This window comes from Jatropha curcas, chromosome 6, assembly GCF_041381405.1.
Source record: "Jatropha curcas cultivar XTBG-Jc1 chromosome 6, XTBG_Jcur_1.0, whole genome shotgun sequence".
Taxonomy (NCBI): Eukaryota; Viridiplantae; Streptophyta; class Magnoliopsida; order Malpighiales; family Euphorbiaceae; genus Jatropha; species Jatropha curcas.
In genome coordinates, this window is record NC_143156.1 from 24,645,416 (window position 1) to 24,668,650 (window position 23,235).

General features: G+C 26.9%; 2 protein-coding genes and 1 non-coding gene across 8 annotated transcripts; all 3 read right to left on the minus strand.

Moving 5' to 3' along the window:
• Nucleotides 1–853: 853 nt before the first annotated feature.
• Nucleotides 854–4,927, minus strand: LOC105639183 (cyclin-L1-1). 6 transcript variants are annotated; one of them, XR_016321308.1, is made up of 11 exons: nt 4,581–4,927; nt 4,390–4,471; nt 4,048–4,188; nt 3,755–3,936; nt 2,929–3,199; nt 2,247–2,631; nt 2,093–2,128; nt 1,918–2,001; nt 1,405–1,524; nt 1,083–1,140; nt 854–963 (listed from the first exon to the last, which is right to left on the minus strand). XR_016321308.1 is itself a non-coding variant. In XM_020681332.2 (9 exons), exons 1-8 carry the CDS (start codon nt 4,730–4,732, stop codon nt 1,931–1,933), a joined length of 1,320 nt encoding a protein of 439 aa, XP_020536991.1. In that variant the 5' UTR covers nt 4,733–4,927; the 3' UTR covers nt 854–1,137; nt 1,918–1,930. The 6 variants fall into 6 exon arrangements, 2 of the variants coding, with proteins under 2 accessions (XP_020536991.1, XP_012078543.1); XR_001047105.2 differs by lacking the exon at nt 1,405–1,524 and having other exon boundaries at nt 1,083–1,137; XR_002284975.1 differs by lacking the exon at nt 1,405–1,524.
• Nucleotides 4,928–7,142: 2,215 nt separating this feature from the next.
• LOC149495780 (uncharacterized) lies at nt 7,143–8,125 on the minus strand. Its single transcript, XM_089722822.1, has one exon. The coding sequence runs from the start codon at nt 7,883–7,885 to the stop codon at nt 7,271–7,273; it is 615 nt and encodes a 204-aa protein (XP_089578948.1). The 5' UTR covers nt 7,886–8,125; the 3' UTR covers nt 7,143–7,270.
• Nucleotides 8,126–9,161: 1,036 nt separating this feature from the next.
• On the minus strand, nt 9,162–9,233 carry TRNAP-AGG (transfer RNA proline (anticodon AGG)). Its single transcript has one exon. It is a non-coding gene; the product is annotated as a tRNA-Pro (tRNA).
• Nucleotides 9,234–23,235: the final 14,002 nt, after the last annotated feature.

A 23,235-nucleotide genomic window follows, 5' to 3' on the forward strand; every position in this document is an offset into this window, starting at 1 on the left:
TCTTAGGGTGACATAAATGACATCACATGTTTCATTTCCTTATCACTTTTCTGTGCCACCAAACAAATATTATTACTGTACCGACGAGTCTAGATGCGAATGATTCAACATTTTCTCTCTCAACTGTGAAGTCGTGAGTTCGATGCTCATGTAAGGAAGAAGTATTTTGTTCGCAATACTTTATTTTCAGTACATTAAACCGGTGAAATGAGAATTTAGTCCTCACCAATGAATTACTGAGATACTTGTATTTAATACCAAAAAATTTACAGTTAAAAGTAACTATGAGGGATATGAACATATGAGTGCATGTTCATATTTACATCATATGTGAATTATTTTCTGACACATGTACATATAAATTGAGTGTAATCTATAAAATTTTTGTTATAATTTCAAATCATGGAATTTTTTTTAAAAAAAAATCATTCATTTTCTTATAAGATTTTGTTTAAATAATTTTCATTTATGAGTTTTAAACTTCATTGATCGTATTAAAAAATTATAAAATAAACTGGAGATATCAGAATCTGCCCAACAACTTCATTCCATTATCTTTTATATTTTCAACATGAATCAAACGTGAAATTTCCAGATAAAATTCTTGATAGTTTAGAGTCTCCCCACTCTCACTATGTGTAAAATATAATTTACAATGAAGAATCAAGATAGATACTTTCTTGAGCCAAAAAAAAAAAAAAAAAAAAAAAAAAGATGCAGTTATAATATATGACAACACTTGTTTGACTCCCATATGGAGTGACAATGATCCAGGGAATTCAATCTGTTGGATTAGAATGTCTTTTAACCCAACACATTCAAGGTCATCATACACCAATTTATTCATATGAAATACACTTTAAAATGGATAATATATTTCTAATTAATTGAAATTTTTTACTACAAATAATTAGGGAAGTGCATACAGGTGGTTTGGTTTAAAAGTGAACCAAACCAGTCAAACTGGAAAAAAAAAATAAAAGAATTATTTTTTCAAAATATAAACCGAAACCTGACCAATTAGCTTATATAACTGAACTGAACCAAGTTGATTCAAAATCTGAAGTATAATAGCTACATACCTATGTTCACCGGGAATGAAAACTGAGCTTAGAGTCCCATGGCCTCAACCCTAAACTGCTGTAAAATTAATGTTAAAAGCAATCAGTAATAGCTTTGGAAATTCTATGTGAAATGTCTAGTAAGTTCATAAACCATTTGAGAAAAAGGAATAAATAGGACAGACAATAGTGATCCTTTGCCGGGCAGCCTAAGACTAATTGACTCTCTAGTATAAAACAAAAAGTTAGAAAAATCTAACTGAAAACAACATTAAGGCAGAATCATAAGAAAACTAATTGCTTTTAGTAGAAAATTTGTGTCTGATAATTCTAAAGGCCACACCTTTTTTACGGGATAATAGCAGGCTCCGCCTGAGGGATCATCTGCAAATCAAGTTGTAAAATCCTATATTGCATGTGTTTCAAGACCTGGTTAATTTTCTCCTTCCTAGTCACTACCATTCTGTGAGTGGTTTTAAAAAATCAATCAATGAACTTGCAATAATGCATTTGCACAGATGGTGCAATTCACCCACAAGATTTGCACTCTGCTAACATGTTTAAAAATAGACAACTCTTGTGATTAGCATAAATAGAGAATACATCATCATTAACACAACTGTGCAATTGGCAGATGATTATTAGTGTTAAGGGAATGAGTAGAAAGGAACTTTGCACACAATTGCAAAAAGGCAAAAATCTCTCTTCAAATGAACTATAAAAATTGATTTCAAATTTAAAATTTTGCATCCAAATTTAAATCCCTTTCCTGCATTCTAAACATGTAATGAAAACCACATAATATATAAATAGAGTATTTCAGATAATGGCTATGTATTGAAGTAAGAATGCACACCTCAATGGCTGGTTTAAGCATATGAGTGATGTCTATGCCGATCCTTCTCCCTTGAAGAATATGAGGAACTGTGGTAGTCACAGTCTGAAAATGCAGAGAAATATATATCTATATATATAGAGAGATAGATAGATAGATAGATCATATCTGCTGAAAGAAAATTTGTATCCATTACCGCGTGATGAATGATATCTTGATTTCTCCGAATGTCCTGCATTTATATGTTGGAAACACATGCAAGATTAAAGTAATTTCCAACTATGAAATTACTGTTACAAAGTATGTGCTTCGGGACTAGGTTAACCAACTCAAGAAACTGAGCAACTGACCTCCTCTATCATTTGATCGATGACTTTGATCCTTAGCTTTATCTCGGTACCTCTCAGTCTCCTCCCACTCGCTTTTCCTGTCAGAATCTCTATCCCTCTCCTTTATTCTGTCCCTCTCTGTCTCCCTATCTTTATCCTTGTCTCTGTCCTTGCTCCTGTTCCTTATTGCCTCTGCTCTATGCTCAGACTTGGATATTGGAATGGGCTCATCTCTTGCCTCTCCACCAGTTGGCCTGGACTCATCATGACTCTTCTTAGATTCATTCAGCTTGTCTAGGGCCACTTTTATTAATCTCTTGGAAGCCCCTGATTCTGCACCAGTCAGAGTTGGGCCTGACTTGGGACCAATAGCATCATTAGTCGGTGAGCTAACTTGTGGAACTTCCTGAAGAACAGTAACAGAAAGAAACTCCTAAGAAAATCTTTTCAATTTGTAGTACTATAAGTATATGATATAGAAAACATATCTTCTATTTTCTTTATTGCTTTTTATCAAATCTCCACAATGTTTTAGTTTTCATCTTCTTCTTATCACAATGCTTCATCTACATATCATTGTGCAACTTGCTTCCTTTTATGATGGGATAACAAAACCAAATATTGTAAAACCAAACAATACAGTATAGAACCAGAAATAAAAGAGATTGTAAGACACAATTTACAGAAAAAATAATAAACCCACCTTTGGAACTGGCTGCAATTGAGAATCTGAAGACTTGCGAGAAAAAGAAAATTCTTGATCCTTGCATACTGATATGTACTTTGCCTTGGGAAGGCTGTAAAGATGAGCTAGAACCCTACAAACTTCATTAATCCCAGATTTATCTGCATCAAATGCCTTCCACCATGGTGGATTCTCAGGAAGTGGTACTTGAAACCTACGTGCAGCAGCATATACAACCCCACAAGCCACGACCTCACTCTTGAAACGAACACACAAGGTCATGCGCAAACTGCTCCAAATAGAGAGTTGAGAATTTATTTCAGTTAAATTAAACATTAAGAAGAGCACCGAGTAAATTTCTAATAACACGAGATTTCTTTTTGATAGTTTGAGAGGATGGGGAAAACTTTGACTACAAATAGAAGCGGACAGCTTGGTTGGTTACATATAAGACACAACACCCACCAAAAAACTTTTCTTGGCACACTATCATATGCTTTCTCTAGGTCAATGAACACAATGTGTGAATCCTTCTTTCTCTCCCAATAAACTCCTATCAATCTTCTTGGAAAAAATATAGCCTCCGCTGTAAATCTACTAGGCATAGGGCCAAACTTGACTCTAAAGATTAACTAAATAAATGATGACATGTTCATTTTATTTCTTTTAACATTGTTTAGGTTCCAACTTTCTAAATTTTGTGATTCTTAATTCCCAAACTGATGAACATTAACACAATACAGCATATAAAATTTATCATTCTCAACGGAAAAACCAAACACAAAGAACTGCCAGAAGAACTTTAGGAAGATAAAATTAAAAGCAATTATTTTGTGTGAAGTACCTATCATTTGCAAGATTCCAAGCTTCCTGTCCCAACTCTTGTTTCGAATCTTCAGGCAGTTCAAGGGTGACAAGGTAGTTTGAAATAAATTTGTGAGGATGCTCAACATGACAAATGAAACCCATCTCTTTCAATATGTGCCTTTCTGTTCTGCTCAATTCCATCTTCAACTCCGCAAATTTCTTTTTAATTTTTTCATAGAAAAAAAATGGTAAGTGGAGCGCACAAAGCTCTAGGAGCACCAAAACTACTAGCTAGAATCAAAAGAAAGAATAAAACATCACAATTCTAACCTTTGAAGTTAGGTCCAAAAACACCATGGGCAAATTCTCTCTCCTGCATTCCATTCTGTGGAAAACAATAATGACTTGCCTTGATTTTCTAGGGTTTTCCTCTAATTTAGATGCAAGCCACACACAACTAGCTGCAACTTTCTGAAAAATATAGTATTTAAACCTAATAAAATGTTAGATGAAAGCATTGAAACCAATTTTTAAACAACTTCCACTATTTACCACTACAAACAATAATAAATTCTAAAAAAATTCATAAAATGGAACTAAAACCCACAACCCAAAAGAACTAACTAATCCCAATAATAATTATCTCATTAAGAAGGGAAGAAAAGGATTAACCTTGACATTGAATCGAGCAAATGACTTCCTGCAATAGAAACGATGGAATAGCACTTGACCAGTAGCCATAACAGCTTGGGGTCTATTAAAAAATTTTAAAAAAAAGAAAGAAATTGTATATAATTCATATAGAACATGATATTGTATACCATGAAATTAAACTAAACAAGAGAGAAAAAGAAGATGATTACAATTTAAGTAAAATGCCACTTTCTTGGATCAAGTCACAGCCGTAGATTCTGAGGATAGTTTCATTGGCTTCATCGATACCATCTTTCCTCGACGGTGAGTTTTGTAATTGCTCGTCGGTCAGGTAGAAATTATCAATTGCTGCATAAATCATTATTAACTCTCCAATTATGGCAAAATAGAAAACTGTTGCGGTTGTTGGCAAGGAAGAGGGGGTAGCCACCAGCGTTACAGTGTTCTATCGGTGACGCCTTAGTGGAGCAACCGTCGTTGTCGACAGTGGGGAGGAGAAGGAAAATAGGCTGTTTGAAGGGAGGGAGGGAGGGAGGGAGTGAGTAGGACGAACGATTGAAACGACACTGTTTTGGTCAATTGCGTGATTAAAAATAAAATTATTATTTTATCCTTATACTTCGTTAAAATACATAACTTTGCTACTCTATTTTTAGAAATACACTTCGTAAATTTATGTCAATGACATTTTTACATGATTTGAACCAGAAAAGATCTATATAAAAAAATTTACAAAAAATTAAATTTTAATTAATTATTATACATATAACATTTAATATATAATATGTTTTCCATATAGATCAAATAATTTCATTTTTAGATATTTTTCTTTAAAATATTTTCTAAATAACTCATTTTCCGTTGTCTGATTGAAATGTAAAAAACTATTTAAAAATATTAAAACTTTTATTTTATAATAAAACCATAAAAATATTTACAATTATAGAAATTTTATATTTTAAAAATTTATTATTAAATATAAAAAAAATAAATTGTGATAATCATTAGTAATCGATTCTGGTGGCAGACGGTAGCGACCAGTGGCCGTAGTGGTGGCTACTGGTGATTAATATATCAAAAAATATATATTTTTAAAAAATTTTATATTAAATTTATCAATATCCATAAATATTTTCCTCTCTTGAAAATTGGAAGTCATTTTCTTTAAAAAAATGACTTAATTTTCCTTTAATTAGTAAAATATTTTTCATTAACTGATTCTTCTAAGCACTCCAAATATCGGAAAAATCTGAAAAATATTTTCCAAACAAGTTATTTTAAGAGAACAAATAGAGTTTTTTTTTTATCTTTTGTTTTCATTACACAATTATTTAATGTAAGCATTGGGTTCAATTAATTTAGTCAATTCAATTTGGTGAGCAATGATTCAGTTAAGGAAAATTGGATCGATTATCCGTTAAAGGTAGAGTTAAAAGTTAATCAAAACAAATTAATCGAAAGGCTCCTATCCAGCTGGACTTAGCATCGCAAGGTGGAACCAGCTAGCAAGCCTTTACGGACGGTGCAATTTTCTTGGAGTTGCATTGTCGAGGCTATGGAATTATATTTGAAAATGAAGAGGGTGATTTCTTACCGGCACTTTCTGGATTTTTTGAATAATATTCAGACCCTCTTTTTGTCGAGGCACTTGCAATGAAGCAATGTCTCCTACGGCTACAAAATAATGTTTTAACTCTGGAGTGCATTTTACTGATCACAAAGTATATAATTTCCCTTATTCAATCATGGGATTTGGATTTCTCAGAGTTAGGAATAGTTATTAGTGTTTGTAGAATGCTATTAAGGCAAAGATCTAATGTTTCTATTAGATTGAATAGGAGCTCACTCGTTAGCTAAAGTTTTTTATAATTATTTTATGTTTTATGTCTAGAATAAGATTGCTACATGCTTATTATTTATTTATTACTCAGCTTAATAAAAATGATGTTTCCTTTCAAAAAAAAAAAAAAAAAAAAAAAAAAACTGACACTAAAAACTACGTGGTTTTAATTAAGCATATAATAACAATTATAAGATTTTAGTGTTACTCTTACATAATGCTAAATTGTAAAGTTTAGCTGTCTCTTACTCCCAAGACTGATTATCATAAATGAACCTGAATATGTATAGTGACTGTGGTGGAAGTATAGATATTGAAAGAATATATTTAGGAATGTCAAATATCATTGGGTAATGTTATTGTTTTATTTTCTATGTTTGCACCTTATGCATCAATGTGATGCCAATATGGTGATAGGACTGCTGAAATCAGTTTGCTTGCTTCTTGCTTGATGGTGTTTGTTTTTTTGTTTTTTCTTAAAAACAAAGAACTTGAGGAAGGAGGTAGACTAAACATTAGCAATACAATGCCCTGTTTTACTTTTTAACTAATTTGAACTTCTCTTGTTTATTGAACTTCTCTTATTTATTGTTTGGTTAAGTGATGTGTTACATTTATGATTAAGAAAATTTGAAATAGAAATTACAAATAGTTCTGTTTATCATCTGTCCATAGATTACAAGTTTGCCAATGTTGCGGTTTTTGGCTATTTGGCTGCCATTTTTTAGATCATTCTTTACAGGTTATTTTTCAGCTGTGATCATGGGATTGCCAGCATGTAGCTTGGCCTGGAGTTCTTCATTGTAACTAGTTCTTTTTATTGTTCTTCTTGAGGTTGCTTCCCCTCCTTTCTATCAAAATATATATATATATATATATATATATTTTCCTCTCTGAAAAAATAGTATTAAAATACAAAATATTACTCATGTTTTTATAGTTTAATGGTGTTTTTATTAAATATTTTAATGCTTTCATCTCAAATTCGTTAGGTAAAATAATATTCGCCGCATGTACAGTAAAAAATTGTTAAAAAAAAAATTAAAACAAAATCCAATCTCAGTCGATGCAAGTCCTCGCTAGCAAAATGGAACCAAAACATGGTTTAGGCAACAAGCTGCCGAAGCCATTGGTTTTAAATCTGAAAGATCTAAGCAAGCTCCAATTACTCTTCCTTCTACTTCCATTACCGATAACATCCACCGATTCTCCACCACCAACCACCGTCGACGCCGGGAACATAGGAGGCGGTGTCCGCCGATTCTGCCTTTCCCTCAAGTCACTAAGGTCCATTTTCGATGGAATTTTCGCTAGTCCAATCATAACTTTTTGTTTCCTGGAACTGCCGCTGGTTGACGGACACCGGAGACTCCTTGCTGGAGGCGGAACAGGCAGCTTGTTTTTGGCTGATGAAGCAAGTGAGTCTTGTCCTTGATCTGTTTTAGAGGAAATGATTTTTCCACAGAAAATAATATTATCTGACATTACAGAATTTGAATCTGACGAAGATAAGCTTGAAGACGTAGAGAATTCAAAAAATTCCCGGTCTGAAAGCGAGTTTTGACGATCAAATCCAACATTATTCTTATTGATTTCAGTTTCTTCATCTTCAAAGGACAGATCGCAAAAGGAAAGAGCATCTTCAAATCCTTCATTAATGGTACTGTTTTCCATTTTCTGTTTGTGCGAGTATTAAAGTAGAGAATTGAGAAATGAAGAGGAAATGAACAAAAAGGAGAAGGTGATAGGTAGAAATGTGTAAAACCATGGCATATAAAAGGAGAGAAGACAATGACAAAGTCAGGCTTCCAGAGGGAATGATTATTTTATTATTATTTTAATTTATGCATCGGGCTAGGACCCGTAAGAGTAGGGATAAATCCGAGTCGAACTTGAGAGGCAAGCTTTCTAGAAGTACTGTACAACTTAGTTTTTTTTTTTTTCTTGGGTTCGAGGAATTAGATGTTAATAACAAGTCCTGCTGGGTATGGGCAAACTCCTTCTAGAAGAGGCTGCTACCTGCTCTATATAGTTAATGAACCCACCAGCTCATAATGTACTTTCCTCAACTTTCAAAACAAATAATGTTTACACGAGATTTTTGGAGTTTAAGTATAAAACAAATTCTAAGATAATTTTAACAAAAGTAAGGCAAGGACAATAACTTTTTTTGTTAAAAAAAAATTATTTTTTTAGGATTTTTCGAATTACTTATTTTTTTGTTGTTTGATCCGAAATATTAAAAATTTTAATTTATAATACTGTAAAAATATTTAGAATTATACAAATTTCATATTTTAAAATTTTATTATTAAATATGATAAAACTAAATTAAAATGATAAATTTTCATATAATCCACATCAATGACTTATTGAGGTAGCTAGTCAGCATGATCACAATTTTATTTCGAATTATAATTGAATGAAAAATCAAGCTTTTATTTAATTTAGTGAACAAAAATTAGTTTGGAACCGATGGTTCAGAAAAATGAACTAAAAGTGGAGATTGAACTAGTGAATCGATTCTATTCAATTTAATTTGATTCGTCTAATTACATATTTTAAATAAAACTAATTAATTTTGGCTTTCGCATAGTATATTACTATTTGTTTTTAATGCTCACCAACTTTATTTCTAATTTAATTCAAGTTCAAATTTTTTTAAAAAATTATTTATAATTGTCAATATTTAAAAAATATTTTCTCCATTTAAAAATGAGAAATTATATTCTTTAAAATGATTTAGTTTTGAGCAAATAAGTAATTGTCCGAAAATAAATAGAGCATAAATGAAAATTTGTTTTTCTTTCTTCTGAAAAGAAATCGAAATCGAAATGTTGATCACTAACAAACGAAGCTAGCAAGTTCGATAGAAAATAATTTGAAATTGGTTTTTGTAGTTTCAAAGGCCAAAAGGAGGACGACAGAAGTGTTAAAAAAATCTCAAATTGGGGCATTCCGAGAATTGAACTCGGGACCTCTCGCACCCTAAGCGAGAATCATGCCACTAGACCAAATGCCCTTGAATAAACAGAAGCTCACTATTAATATTTGAAAGTTGTAATGTATCGAAGTCTTGTATCAGAATGAGATGCTGCTATTTTCAAAAATTACTTCCTTACAATTTGAGTTTGTTGAAGTAAATAGTAAAAAAATCATTTTATTAAGTTTTCTGTTAAATACAATTAACCTTTTGATCACCTATGACTATTATTATTATTATTATTGTGGCATTATTCATTGTACCCTACTCTATATATGACCAAATTTTGTATTGAATCTAACCATTTTCTCTAAAATATATAAAAAAGAAAGGCTAGGTTAGCTCTCTCCCTACATTTTTCTATCTCCTTATTGGTAATTTTTTTTCTTATTCTCATGTGTTCCTCCTTAATGCTATACCAATTTAGGCTCCTTTCTACAACAGAGCTAAGTATTTGAATCAAAATTTTTAAGTCTATATTCACAATATATTTTGTATATGGAACTGAGATCAACCAAAAAAAAAAAAAAAAAAAGAAATTGGCTTTTAGATAAACAAATGCAGCGTGAGAAGGAAAGAACAAGTTCAATTTTGGATTAAAAAAACTTGTTTACTTATAAAAATTTTACTTTCCCTTTTTTGAGTTGAAAAATTGGTGAAAATGTGGAGGGAAAAAAAGATTTCTTGCAAATTGATACACTTATAACTAACTGTAAGTTCTAATATATATTAGCCTTAGTGTTAATTCTAAAAAACCTAACTTCATTTAGTTGTTTTCTTTTTTTTTTTTTTTTTTTTTTGTGTTTTTAGTATTGGGCGAGAGAGGATACTGGATCTATTGTCAGGTAGTATATGCACTTCACCACTAGGCTATGTCTTGGTGTACTACTCTATTCAGTTGTTGGTTTCCTGTTTAAGGAGTATTAATTTCTTTAAGTCTCTATATCTTTATCACGTTGGCTTGGTGTATGGATAAGCCAATATATCAAGTGCAAGCAATAATTTTCTAGCCCCAATGTCTTTTTTCTTTTTCTTTTTTTCTTAATTATCAGCAATTATGCAAATTGAATACATAATAAATCACCGACAAACTAATGAAGAATTAATGTATAATTTTATAGATCAATTAAATAAGATTTGAATAAATAACAATTTGTAAAAAACACGAGAAAAAATAAGATTAAAAAAAAATTTACTCTCCTTTTTTGTCAAGGATGATTTTGGAAAAAATTTCAACTTCATTGGCTTTATTTTTTTTTTCTTTTTACCTTTTTAGTTGAATTATACTTCTTCCGTCCATAAATATAAACCGTTTAATGTTTTTGTACGCTAATTAAAGAAGAAATTAATTTTCATAAATTATAATAAAATATTAATTAATTTAACTAAATTATCATTATAAAATTATAGAGATAATTATTGCATTTAACATAAATAAGAATAAAATTTAAAAAACATCACTAATTACACATTGATATTCTCAAAACGACCTACGTTGACAAAAAAATTTTCCTAAAATGGTTTATATTTATGGACAAAAGGAGTACAGAACAGGTAAAAACTAAGAGAAAAACTATTTAGGACAGAACAGGTAAAAACTAAGAGAAAAACTATTTAGGACAGAACAGGCAAAAACTAAGGGAAAAACTATTTAGGACTTGTTTACTTAATTATTCATACTAATTGATAACCTATAGCAGTTGTTGATAGCTAGTAGCTAGTAGCGGTTTGCTGATAAATATTAGTGTTTGATAAAATTTTGGTAGTCATTATTGTTAAAATGTAAAGCCGCAATTCAGAGTATAATTGTTTTTAATTTTTAAGGTCAATCATTATTTTTCATTTTAATGTATTACATAAATAAAAAATATTAATTAATTTTGTTAAAATAATATTTAAGAGAAAATTATTATTTTTAAGTAATTATGAAAACATAAATCACAGAAAGTATTAATTTAAAAAAATAATTTTTTCAGTAATTATTTTTATGAAATTAATAAAATTCAAATATAATATAAATATAAATTAACTACCACAAATAATAAATATCATGGGCGAGCCAATAATCTATCTCTAGAGGAGGATTGGACAAAATATGAGTCCCAATAGGAAATGACCTAGCTAACTTAGATAAGAAATCAACACTAAAATCAGCTTCTCTATACGCATGTAGCATGCTACAATTCCAGTCATTACTAATTAAAAAACTTATCCAACGCTTAAAATATAATCGCAGGGTATAAATTAGCTATCAACTACATAAATCAAATCATCCAAAATCACTTCGGTTTTATTATTAAAAAAATGTATTTAGTTTCACAAATTTTAAATTTAAAAATTATTTAAATTAATTTTTTAAAAGGGAGATTTTAATTTATTTATTTCGTTATAAATGTAGGGCAAATAATAACCGGGTAGAGTTATTCTAAAAACGCATTTTGTTAATACTATAGCAATAAACTTTTTACTATTAAATTGGCTATATTACCCTTCCAGTTAAATATTACATTTAAAGAATTAAGTCCTTAACTCTTCATGATTTCTATTTCTCTCTCAAATCAATAAAATTTATTAATCTATCAATAAAAATCAATTAATCTGTCATTAAAAGCCAAGTTTGCAAAAGCAAAAAAAAAATATAATAGAAGAAAATTCAGGTTGATAACAATGAAATTGAACTAAGAAAAGAGAGAAATATGGATTTACTTTGGAGAAGGAGAGAGGTGTTCGGTCTTGGAGAGAGAAAATAGCATGTCTAAAGCAAATGGAAATAATCATCATTTTGGTTCAAAAGTGAGTGTAGATTTTGTGTTTTCAAAATTTGCAGATTGATCATAAAATTAATTATTTTGTGTTTGGTTTGTTTGTTTCTCATTAAAATTTATTTATTTATTTTTATATTTGATAAACAAATAGAAAGAGATGAATTATATCAATCTGGTGTACTCTGGTTGATCTTCTCACGCCTTGCAAAAAATGTAAAAAGAGAAAAGTCTTAAATTAGAATCTTCTCTCTACCATAAAAATAATTTTCCCTATGACAAAAAAAAAAAAAAAAAAAAAAAAATTTGAAAAGTACAAAATTTGTATTGAAGGATGCAGCAGGTTAAAATATCTATAATACTCTCAAGAGATTCAAAATTATGTCTAAGTCCAAGTTCAACCAATATATTTTTTGTTACAAAAAGGGCCCAGTTCATAGGATAATTCTTAATTCTTTTGGGTGATTATTTTGTCCTAAAATATAAATCATTTTGAGGAATAATAAATGATATATTTTCAATATTATCTTTATTTATATTAAATATAATAATTAACCTTGATTTTGAGATAAATAATAATTTAATCAAATAATTTTTGATTTTATTATAATTTAAAATAATTAATTATTTTTTTAACGTCGGTGTAAAAACTTTAAATAACTTATAATTTTGAACAAAAGAAAAAATTGCAAGCATAGAGTAGATACCGAAGAATCTTATTGCTGTTAGTTTAGAAACTGCCATGTGGCGACTCATTACAGACTTACAACAATAGTAAGAAAGAATAATTTAAAATATTAGGGATTTCTTAAATACAATGTACCTTTCAAGTTTCATCACTCTCTTAAAAAAAAAAAAAAAAAAAGGAAAGAAAACCTTTAGTTATTATTATATATTAGATCTTTATATGCATCGCTTCTCACATTTGAGTTTTTTTGCAATAGTAAAAAATTTCTCCATAAATTATGACGAAACTTTTTTGTTTTTTAAACATGTGTTTTCACATTTGTTTTGATAGTGTTATTTAAGCAAAATTTTTCCCAAATGGTGACTCTAAATTTTGAATTATTGCCTTTATAAGTTTCGCAAATAACTTCATCATAATTTTCAAACAATAGAAAAAGCGTAATAAAATGGTATCTGATTATACGCATGGACAGTTCAAGATTTTCAAAATATTAAACTTGAATCGGTCCTTGAACTATTGGTTTCGGACCGATTTTGGTTCTTGTGCGGTTTCGATAAACTGACGATTTCAATTACTGTTTCCGACGATATATGTATTAATTTTTTTAAAAAAAATAAAAATTTGATTTTAAGGCGTCTTTTTTTTAAAAAAAATTAATGTAAATTTTAAAAAAATATTGGTAAATTTATTTTAAATAACTTTTAGAACGCTCGTACTTATATAAGCAATAAAATTAGTTAATTTTATAAAATAATAAAATAAATTATCATTTTATTTTATTTAAATATTATTAATTAAATAAATTATTACAAAAATTTTAAAAATGTTTCAAAAAATATAATTTTCAAATAAGTAAAATATTTAAAAGGAAAAAAAAAATCTTAAACTCCCATTTGTATTAAACAATATAATTATATACTAAATTTTATAAAATAGGCTAAGTGATTATAATTTTAAAAATAAAAATAAAAAATTTCGAGTTCAAACCGGACAAGAATTGCTGGTTAACTGCCGATGTCTGTCCGGTTCAGTTCAGAATTTAACATTCGGATAAACCTTAATCGGTCCTTGAACCGTTGATTTCGGTGAACTGATGGTTCCGATTCTAATTCGTCTACAATACGGTTCGATTCCGGTTCAAACCGAACCGCTGGCCATCCCTATATGATTATAATAAAAATGAAATTATTAAAAATAGTCAATCAATGAGTTGGAAAGAAATGGAAAAAGAAGTTGGAAAATGGATATTTCTACACCACTGTTTACTTTGGTTGAGCAATTCATAAGAATTTCCAAAATAAAATCATGAGTCCTTTGCTTTCTTGTTTTGGATTCTTCTGTCTGTTTTTATTTGTCTTCTTCTCGTCAATTGAATAAATTTACATTTGATAAAATTTCATCATCAATGACCAAATTTTCTCGACGGTGAAATTAAAGTATATATTCCAAACCAAAAATTCCAACGCTGATATGACAATTAATGGACCCATAAGAACATATAATATGACCAAGTGTCAATATATGCAATTCAGTGCTTTCAAGTCAAAACTCAATTTAATTCCAAGTTCACTTACAGCCGTCCTTACTAATAATTAGGAAATGGTCAGTCCAAAAAAGTAAATTAAAGAAAAAAGAAATAATGAGAGCATAAAAATATATATAAAAAAACAAGCTAAGAAAAATAAAATGCTTCTTGATTTGCTTTGCTTTCGTGTTAAAATCAGTTGTAATAGCTAATATGTTTTAATTATAGGAACAAGAAGATAATAGAGATTAATTTTATTTTCTTATTAACACCAGTTGACTTTGGCGGTGTTTGACAACAGTTTGTAAAGTAGCTTTTAATTTTTTGATTATTTTTTATAGTGTTCGATAATATAACGTTCGACTAACTTTTAAAGTTGAGTTACTAGCATTTTATGTAAAGTTAACACATGTAACATTTAACTTTTAGCCTTTCATGAAAAACTATTCAAACAGCTAACGATTAAACGCTACTAAAATAGCTAATGGCTATCAAAATAACTAAATTTACTGAACATACTCTTTCTATTAAATATTTACAAATTCTTTTATGTGTGCTTTTGGTTACTATTTGATGTTCCCATAAAATAAATATTTCCTAGGAAAAATAAGATAATTGCCTTTGATTAATATATAGGGGAAAAAGATATAATACATTACTTTGCTACCCTTAATTTACATATTTTTTTTATTCTGTTATATTGGTAAACTAAGATGATTATTATGTAAATAATAGTATATAATATTTATTTAAATACTTCCATAATTAAGGATATTAATTTAATTACAATTCTTAAAATATCTTATTTTTATAAGAATTCAACTTTCTATTTTTTGAGATGAGAAAGTTGGAAAAATAGAGATAGTTTCAAATTATTCATAAATTGAATTTCTTCGCAAAAATATTGAATTCTTATATAAGTCAAAAATCAGAAATTCAGATTTCTAAGTCATTTTTTCGTGAGATTTCAACAACCAAAAGAAGTATAAAACATAAAATTTTACCCCATTGCAATATTTCACAATCAAATAATTAAATTAAATATTTAAACAGTTAATTTGAAAAGTTAAAAACTTAAAAATTTTGAAATGCCTTATTATCACATATATTTATTTAAATAATTTTTAAAAAAAGTTAAAATTTTAAAATTTGAAAACTTAATTATCTACATGTATTTATTTAAAAAATTAATTTTAATAAAATTTATTCAATCAAACAAAAAAGGTTATATATATAATTTAGTGAAAACTTTTTAATTGACAATAACTAATAGTACATTTTAAATATCACTGAGAGAATCATTAGAAATTTCATTATTTCTCCTCATTCTCATATTTATATACTACTAGTTTTTTTTATGACGTGCGATACACGTTGACTATACTCGTTATATGCTCATTTTTTATACTCGTTTAGCTTTTTATTTATATAATTAAAGTATAAGTTTTTATTTAGATTGCAATAAATATAATGATTTTTATATATACAATAAAATATCATTTTCAATTATACATCTTGTACTTTAATATCTCATTGAAACAATTGACATATTTGCCTCTCTCTTTAAAATAACAATTTAAATATGAAATATGTCATTTATATTCTCTTTAACATATTAAATTATATAGTTTTTATTATAAGCTAGTTGCTTTTATTTTTTATTTAAGTACCAAATTGATTTATAAAAATCATCGCATAGCTTTTATTTTACGTTTTATAATTAATTTATATGTTTTGTTGATAAATTTCATTACAATCTCTTTTAGTAAATAAATATACTTTAACAATAGAATAGGAAACTAATCTAATAAATCAAATTAAATATTTATAAATAATAATTATTTTTATTTTTATTTTTTTGTCAATGAAAATCATGAAATCATTTAATAAATTTATTGTTAAAATTATATTCCTTAATAGAAAGAATATGATTTGAATTGAATAAGATATCAATATAATTAATCAAATTCAAGATGTTTAAAAATAATAATTTTTTATGTTATTTTTGGGCCAACTAAATTAGAGTGCGATTTGTAATCAAATTTGAGATGTTTAAAAATAATAAATTTTTATGTTATTTTTTGGCCAACCAAATTAGATTCGATTTGTAATTAAAGAAATTTAACCATACCATTTTTAAATCAAAATCTTAATTATCTACATATATTTATTTAAAATAAATTTAAAAAATAAAAATTTTCAAATGTCTCATATTTACACATATTCATTTAAAATAATAATGTTAAAGATAAATTACAACAAAAACATAATTAGACATAATAAGATAATAATAGTTAAATTTTTTAAATTTTCAAATGCTTAATTATCTATATGTATTTATCTATTAAAAAAAATCGATTCAAATTATAGAGATATTATATATATTTTTATGTTTAAATTTTTTAATTGGCTATAACTAAAATTATTTTAAAGTACCTTAAATTTTAGAAAGATAATATTGGTAATTTCATTATTCTTCTCTCATTCCCACTTTTATATATAGTATAGATAAATAGACTATAGATTATAAATTTATTTCATTATATATTAAGTTAAATAGAGCAAAACATATAAGGTTAATTATATAATAAAAACATATATAGTAAATAAAAGAATATTTACTTATTATATAATATTAAAATAATTAAAAATAAAATATATTTATAAATATATAATTAACGTTAATTATTTATTAAGCATAATATTTAAAATAAAATTGAATTGGTATATAATTAACGTTAATTATCTATTAAGCATAATATTGAAAATAAAATTTAATTAGTCATTAATAAAGTTATTTTAGAATATTTTAAATTTTATTAAAGACATTATCGTAACGTTAATTATTTATTAAGCATAATATTTAAAATAAAATTTAATTAGTCATCATTAAAAGTATTTTAGAACATTTTAAATTTCATTAAAAGCGATACAAGTAATCTTATTATTCCCTCCTCATTTATACTTTATATGTAGTATAGATAGACAGAAGTATATGTATTACTTTCCTTGTTATTAGTCATCTAGAAACCATCCCTACCGACCAAACCATTAGTCAACATGTCCGTTACTTTTTTTTTTTTTTTTTTTTTTTTTTTTTTTTTTTTTTTCTGTTTCTGCTTTTTGCTTTTTACCCCATCTTTCTATTTCTAATTAATCTTTTCCTCTGTCTCTCTCTCTCTTAATATATATATTTCAGCTTCTTAGTCTCTCTTCATTTCTCACATCAAGCACCTACTTCTTCCAACAAGCTTTTTCTCCATTCCCCTTTTTACATTCCTCAATTGTTCCAAATATGGTTATCAAAAATTTTAACCTAGAACCAGTCCAAAAAGATAGTACTGCACTCTGGCAAGATTTTAACGACGATGATGATGAAGATGAATCACTTTCATTTTCTGATCTTCCATTAAACAACAATTCCTCTGTTAATCACTGGGATGATGACTTCTCCAAGGAATTAGATCAGAGTCAAGATTTCTTTGAATTCTTTAGTGAAGATTTTAGCATTTCCTCTGCTACATATCCTACAGGTGCAGATAATATTATCTTCTGTGGAAAACTCATTCCTTATAAGGAAGAAAATAAAGTGTCTCACCAAAATTTTGTACGAAACCAAGAAATCACTTCTTACACTCCTAATGGAAGAAAGAAATCGCAATCATTTGACATATCATCAAGAACCAATTCTTTGAAGAAGCTGCAACAAGAAAAGTATTACAAGAACTGCAAATCCTTCCCAGAAAATGATACATATGGTTTCGGTTTTCCAAGAAAAAAGTCAAGCTGCTATTTATTTGGAAGGTTTCCTACGACGGAGATGGAGTTGAGAGATATCAAGAAAAGACAAAGAAAGAGATTACCAATGGCAAAGATGTTTCAATCTGATAATAGAAGTGAGACGGTTGAAAATGGTAGAAGAAAGAAAGCGAAGAGCTTGTGGGGTTTCCTTAGGGTGTTTGCATGTAAAAGTCATCAGTCAAATAATATAGTCAAGAACGGGTCTAATTCACCTGTTGAATGTAACTGATAGATGATTTTACATTCAATAATTGAATTAAACCCATTATAGCAAGGAAAAGGATTATGAAATACCTACCAATTATAGAAGTTACAATCAGTTACTGGAATTTCTGCAAATCCGATCTGCTAGTAGTTTTCTTTCTTTCTCTTTTTTTTTTTCTTTTATTTTTCTATGATTCTAATAAAATAAATTTATCAAAATTTCTTTAAATTTCCTTTTTTTATTTTATTTTTTATTTATCTCTAAGATTATGTTTGATAACCGGTAACGACCTAACTAACTGCTTGACAATTGTGAGATGGGGAGTTCTGGACGAAGTTTTAGAATGAGTAGGCCAAGATTGACCATTGATGTGGTTGGTTGATGCAAAAGCATGCATCGAGAGGGCTTAAATTAAACCATGGATAATAATAATAATAATCAAGACCGTGTCATGTATCAAATCGAAAGAGATATAGTTCATTTGTTTTATCATATGAAAGATCTCACATTACATGGACATGATTAATTCAAATCAGAAAGAGATATAGTTAATTTGTTTTATTCTATGTAAGATTATCATATTCCACGAAATTAATTTAGCATCTAGTTAATGTTTTTTTTGTCGGCAAATTAAATTTATTTTATTAATTTAAATCTAGAAAAAATTTAGCATGTAGTTAATGTTGACTTGTCATATCCAAGTTAAATTATGATTTCTTGTGATGTTTGACCCAAAAAACCTCATTGTAATACTTAAAAAAAAAAAAAAAAAAAAAAGAAACAACCTCATTGTAACATTTCAAGATCCGTAAAATTTTTCCTTTGGGTAATCTCCATTCAAAAACCCACAGTATTTGTATATCCTAAATAGTAAATTTATAAAATATTTAGGATAAAAATACTATTAAAAATATATAAATATTTAGAGTGTTTGATCAAATTCTTCATCATCCATATATAATATTTTCTTATTCTAATTTTTTAGCAATCAGTATATTGATTTCTTATTTAATTTTAGTTTCTTATTAAATTATATTTCTTATCAAACAATATATAATTCTGATTTTCTTGTTTTTTCATTTTCGTTTCAATTTTATTTTTTAGCAATTGATACAGCAATTTCTTATTTTATTTTTTAGTCGATCAAAATATAGAGCAGTATGTAATACTTTCTATGGAATGATTCATCCTGAGTTAAAAAAATTAATAATAATTTAAATAGAAAACTGATCTAACAAATCAGATTAAATATTTTTCAATAATAATAAATTTCTGTTTTATTTTTTAACCAAACCAAACCAAACCAATCAAATCAAATTAAATTATCTTTATTTTTCAATAACAATAAAATTAAAATCCTCACATATATTTTTATCAATCTATAAATTAGTAGGTTATTTTTGACAATTTCAATATTCCTCCTCCCCATTTCCACTTATATTTATATAAAGTTTTTTTATGACGTAAGAACGTTATCATTTTGCTCATTATTTATACTCTGTCTATTTTTTTATAATATTGAATATTAATTTTAATTGTATTCTTATATTGTTTAAATTTTTATTTTTTTGAAAGAATATTATCTAGATTTTTAAAATATCAAAATATAATTTTATATTGAGATGCCTAATTAATGAAACAATAGTATGTATATATACTTTAATTCAATTTATAATCACCGTTTATCTAAAATTTACTCTAGGTATGTACAAAGTTATAGTATCACTTAATAAACACGTTTTAACGTATGTATATGTATATATAAAAGTTTCTAGTAAAAATTTAAACATAAAACTGATATTCGAAAGCAAATTCTACCTAAAATCTAGCTATTGTAGTTTTTATATAACACTACACCTCTATACATACATACATAAATACATACATACATATATATATATATATATATATATATATATATATATATATATATATATATATATATATTACCATATACACCTAGCAGACAAGGGCTAGGCTTCCCTTTGTATAATAAGTCCAACCATGTTCATCTACCCAGCACGAATCTCATCTTTCTCTTTTTATTTCAACATCCACAAGCTTTGATGCAGAACTACAAAAGTACCTGATATGGCATTTCATTTCAATGCCAAGTGAGTATTTTTTTTCTTCTTCAATATATGGATTTGCTTAACCTGTTTGTCGACAACGCTGCACATTTTTATTTGGTTGTTACAGTGAACCCATATTGATTTTAGTTGATTTTATGCTAATTTTTTTATATCTAACAAATCCATTTATTGTTTAATTAATTAATAGATATAGACATTATTATTATTATTTTTGAACTCTTTTTCTTATCTATATTTTCATATTTCCTTTATTTTATTTTCTTTATTTCAGTATGAAAAATAACAATAAAAATTTAATAATAGTAATTATTTTAGAAATATATAAACATTCACACAAGATTTACTTATTCATTCCCTGGTTATTTTTTTATAACTTTAATTTATCAATTTACAAATAAATTATATAAATTTAGTAAATACATTAATAACATTTTTTAGATAAAGTTTTAGAATTTGTAAATAATATTAAAAAATTCTGTAGGTAAATAATATAAAATTTTATTTAAAACAAGTGTAAAAAATAATTGTAAAAAAAGCAAGATTTCAAGTTAAATTTAATATGTGTGTGTGGACTCATGTGATTTGACATTTTAAATTAAATACATGTTAAAAATTATACCTTATAAATTAAAAGGCGATTTCAAGTTAAGAATTTTATATGGCCTGATAGATTAAGTAAAAACTGCAATTATATATAATACAAAATTTTTGTTACGGTGACTGTAAAAATAAATTTTGTAAGAAAATAGATCCATTTAAAATTAAAATATTACAAATTTGTAAATTGCCTTAGGTTATATTTTTCATGGCTTGACTAACTAATTTAAGATTTCAAAGAAATATAAATATCTTCGTATACCAAACGTTCACTAATCAACGCCGGATTCTCAAAATTGTAACTAATAGCTATGATATTTATTGGCATGTGAAAATAAATAATCTAAAAATTTTATTATACAAACTAGAAAAATTAGTTTAGTATTAGAAAAAAAAAAAGAAGATTTTAATTCAAAAATTTAAATTATATAATTTAACTTTCTTAATTTTTTTAAAAAATAATTTTATTAAAAGATAATGAAACGTGATATATATTTTTAGTATAGTTTTAGTTGCATAAATACATGATAATATTATAATAATAAGATCAATAAAAAAATATAAATTATTTATTAAAATTTTAAGTAATTTAGTTCTGACAAATGAAGTTGATATTAGATAATTATTTATTTTTAAAAGATATTTATGTTTTTTAAATTTTGTTGGAAAGTATATCTTTAAATTCATACAACTACATAATCGTTTATAGTAATAATACAAAAATTAAATATTAGATAAAGAATAAACAGCTTACCTTATAATCTATTCTATAGTTATAAGTTACTCAGCTAATTTTAAACACGGTGGTTTATATTTAATGTTTTAAATCTAATGGTAAAAGAAGAGTTATGTGTCAAAAAAATCTCAAATTCTTTATTTTAGTTTCACCCTTAAAATCATTCAAATTTATAATATTTATTTCAAATTTAGATTCATAATATATTTAAATTATTATAACTTGTGTGAATAAATTATGGATTAGAACTTTCTCACAAAGTTCTATAAAAAGACTATGCAAAGTGCAGCTATTAATTAGAACTGCTTCACAATGTCTTATTCAATATTAGAACTTTTTTATGACAAAAAGATATTGTATTTAGAGCTTCCTCATAAAGTTTAGAGAATCATATAAAACTGTATGAGAGACAGTTATTGAAATTAGAACTGCTTCACAAAGCTTTAATCAAGTTTAGAAAACTGATTAGAAACCCAAGTAGTGAAATATACTGCAAATAGAGGAACAGTTTAGAACTTGGTATATTCACTTATCAGAATTTCAGAGTTCTAATATTCAGAGAAGATAAGACTTATTTCAGTTTTAGAACATCAAATCCATTAACAATCTTAGCATTTCTAAAATATAAACAGAAGTGTAAGTAAAGCAGTATCAAGCAAAACTTCAAAAATTAAAAAGATCAACACGGTAATTTATAGTGGTTCGGCACTAACTCGCCTACATTCATTCTCCAAGACTCATCTTGAGATCCTCAACTATGTTATCTCTTTTCAAGAGTAAGAGACAAACCAACAGTACAAGGCAATAGATCAACACCTAGATCTACCCTTTATCCTACTAGATTTTCCAAAAATTCTAGTTAACCTTAACCCTTTCAGTTTTTGAGAGAGTACAGAAACTCAATTGAAGACATTAGAATCTCTCTCACGGAGAAGGTTGCTTGATAACCTCTTTCACAATAGCTTCTTACCTAAGCTATTACACAATTGTTTATCAAATAAAGACCTGTCTACTAAAGATTACAGAATCTTAATAGACAGACAGAAATGCAAATATAAGCATAAGAAAAACAGTTTTTCAGTTTAGAAAATCGTTTAGAACACAGAACTGTTTTTCAAAAGTAGTTATTATAAAAATTCTTTTCTCTTTTAAAGATAAAAACGTAAAGCATAAAGATGAAAAGAAAAAACGGGGGTAGAGAGTAAGTTTTGAGAGATAAAAGATGTGATCAATAGGTGAATACTCTTAAAACGAAAACTCTTTCTTCCATACATTTCAAAGAGTGAAAACTCCTTTTTATAGAGAGATATGTGATTCTCATTTTTTAGAAAGTGAATATTTCTTTTTGAAATCAGAATATTTGCTTTCCTTATTTAGAAGATACAAAAATCTTAGTTACCAAAAATTCGTTTTATCCTTTTGGTAAGAAAATAGAAAACGATCTCTGTTCCCTTAAACATAAAGATTTTCGAAAGCAATTTATTTGAGAAATATTTTTCGAAAAGATTCTACTTACTAAAACGAAAAATAAGATCTTCCTTCGTTTTAGGTAAGAGAATAAGTTAAAATTCTTAGATTTTCAAAGAGGATTTTCGAAAAAGAAAGCATACGGTTTATTACCAAAATCCTTAGAG

Bases quoted from the DNA above. Each gene is read 5' to 3' on its own strand.
- LOC105639183 (XM_020681332.2), bottom strand. From the start codon at position 4,732: ATGATTTATGCAGCAATTGATAATTTCTACCTGACCGACGAGCAATTA. The intron at 2,129-2,246 runs GTCAGTTGCTCA...ATATAAATGCAG, and splicing joins TCGATCAAATGATAGAGGAG to GACATTCGGAGAAATCAAGA. The intron at 2,002-2,092 runs GTAATGGATACA...CTGCATTTTCAG, and splicing joins AAGATATCATTCATCACGCG to ACTGTGACTACCACAGTTCC.
- LOC149495780 (XM_089722822.1), bottom strand. From the start codon at position 7,885: ATGGAAAACAGTACCATTAATGAAGGATTTGAAGATGCTCTTTCCTTT.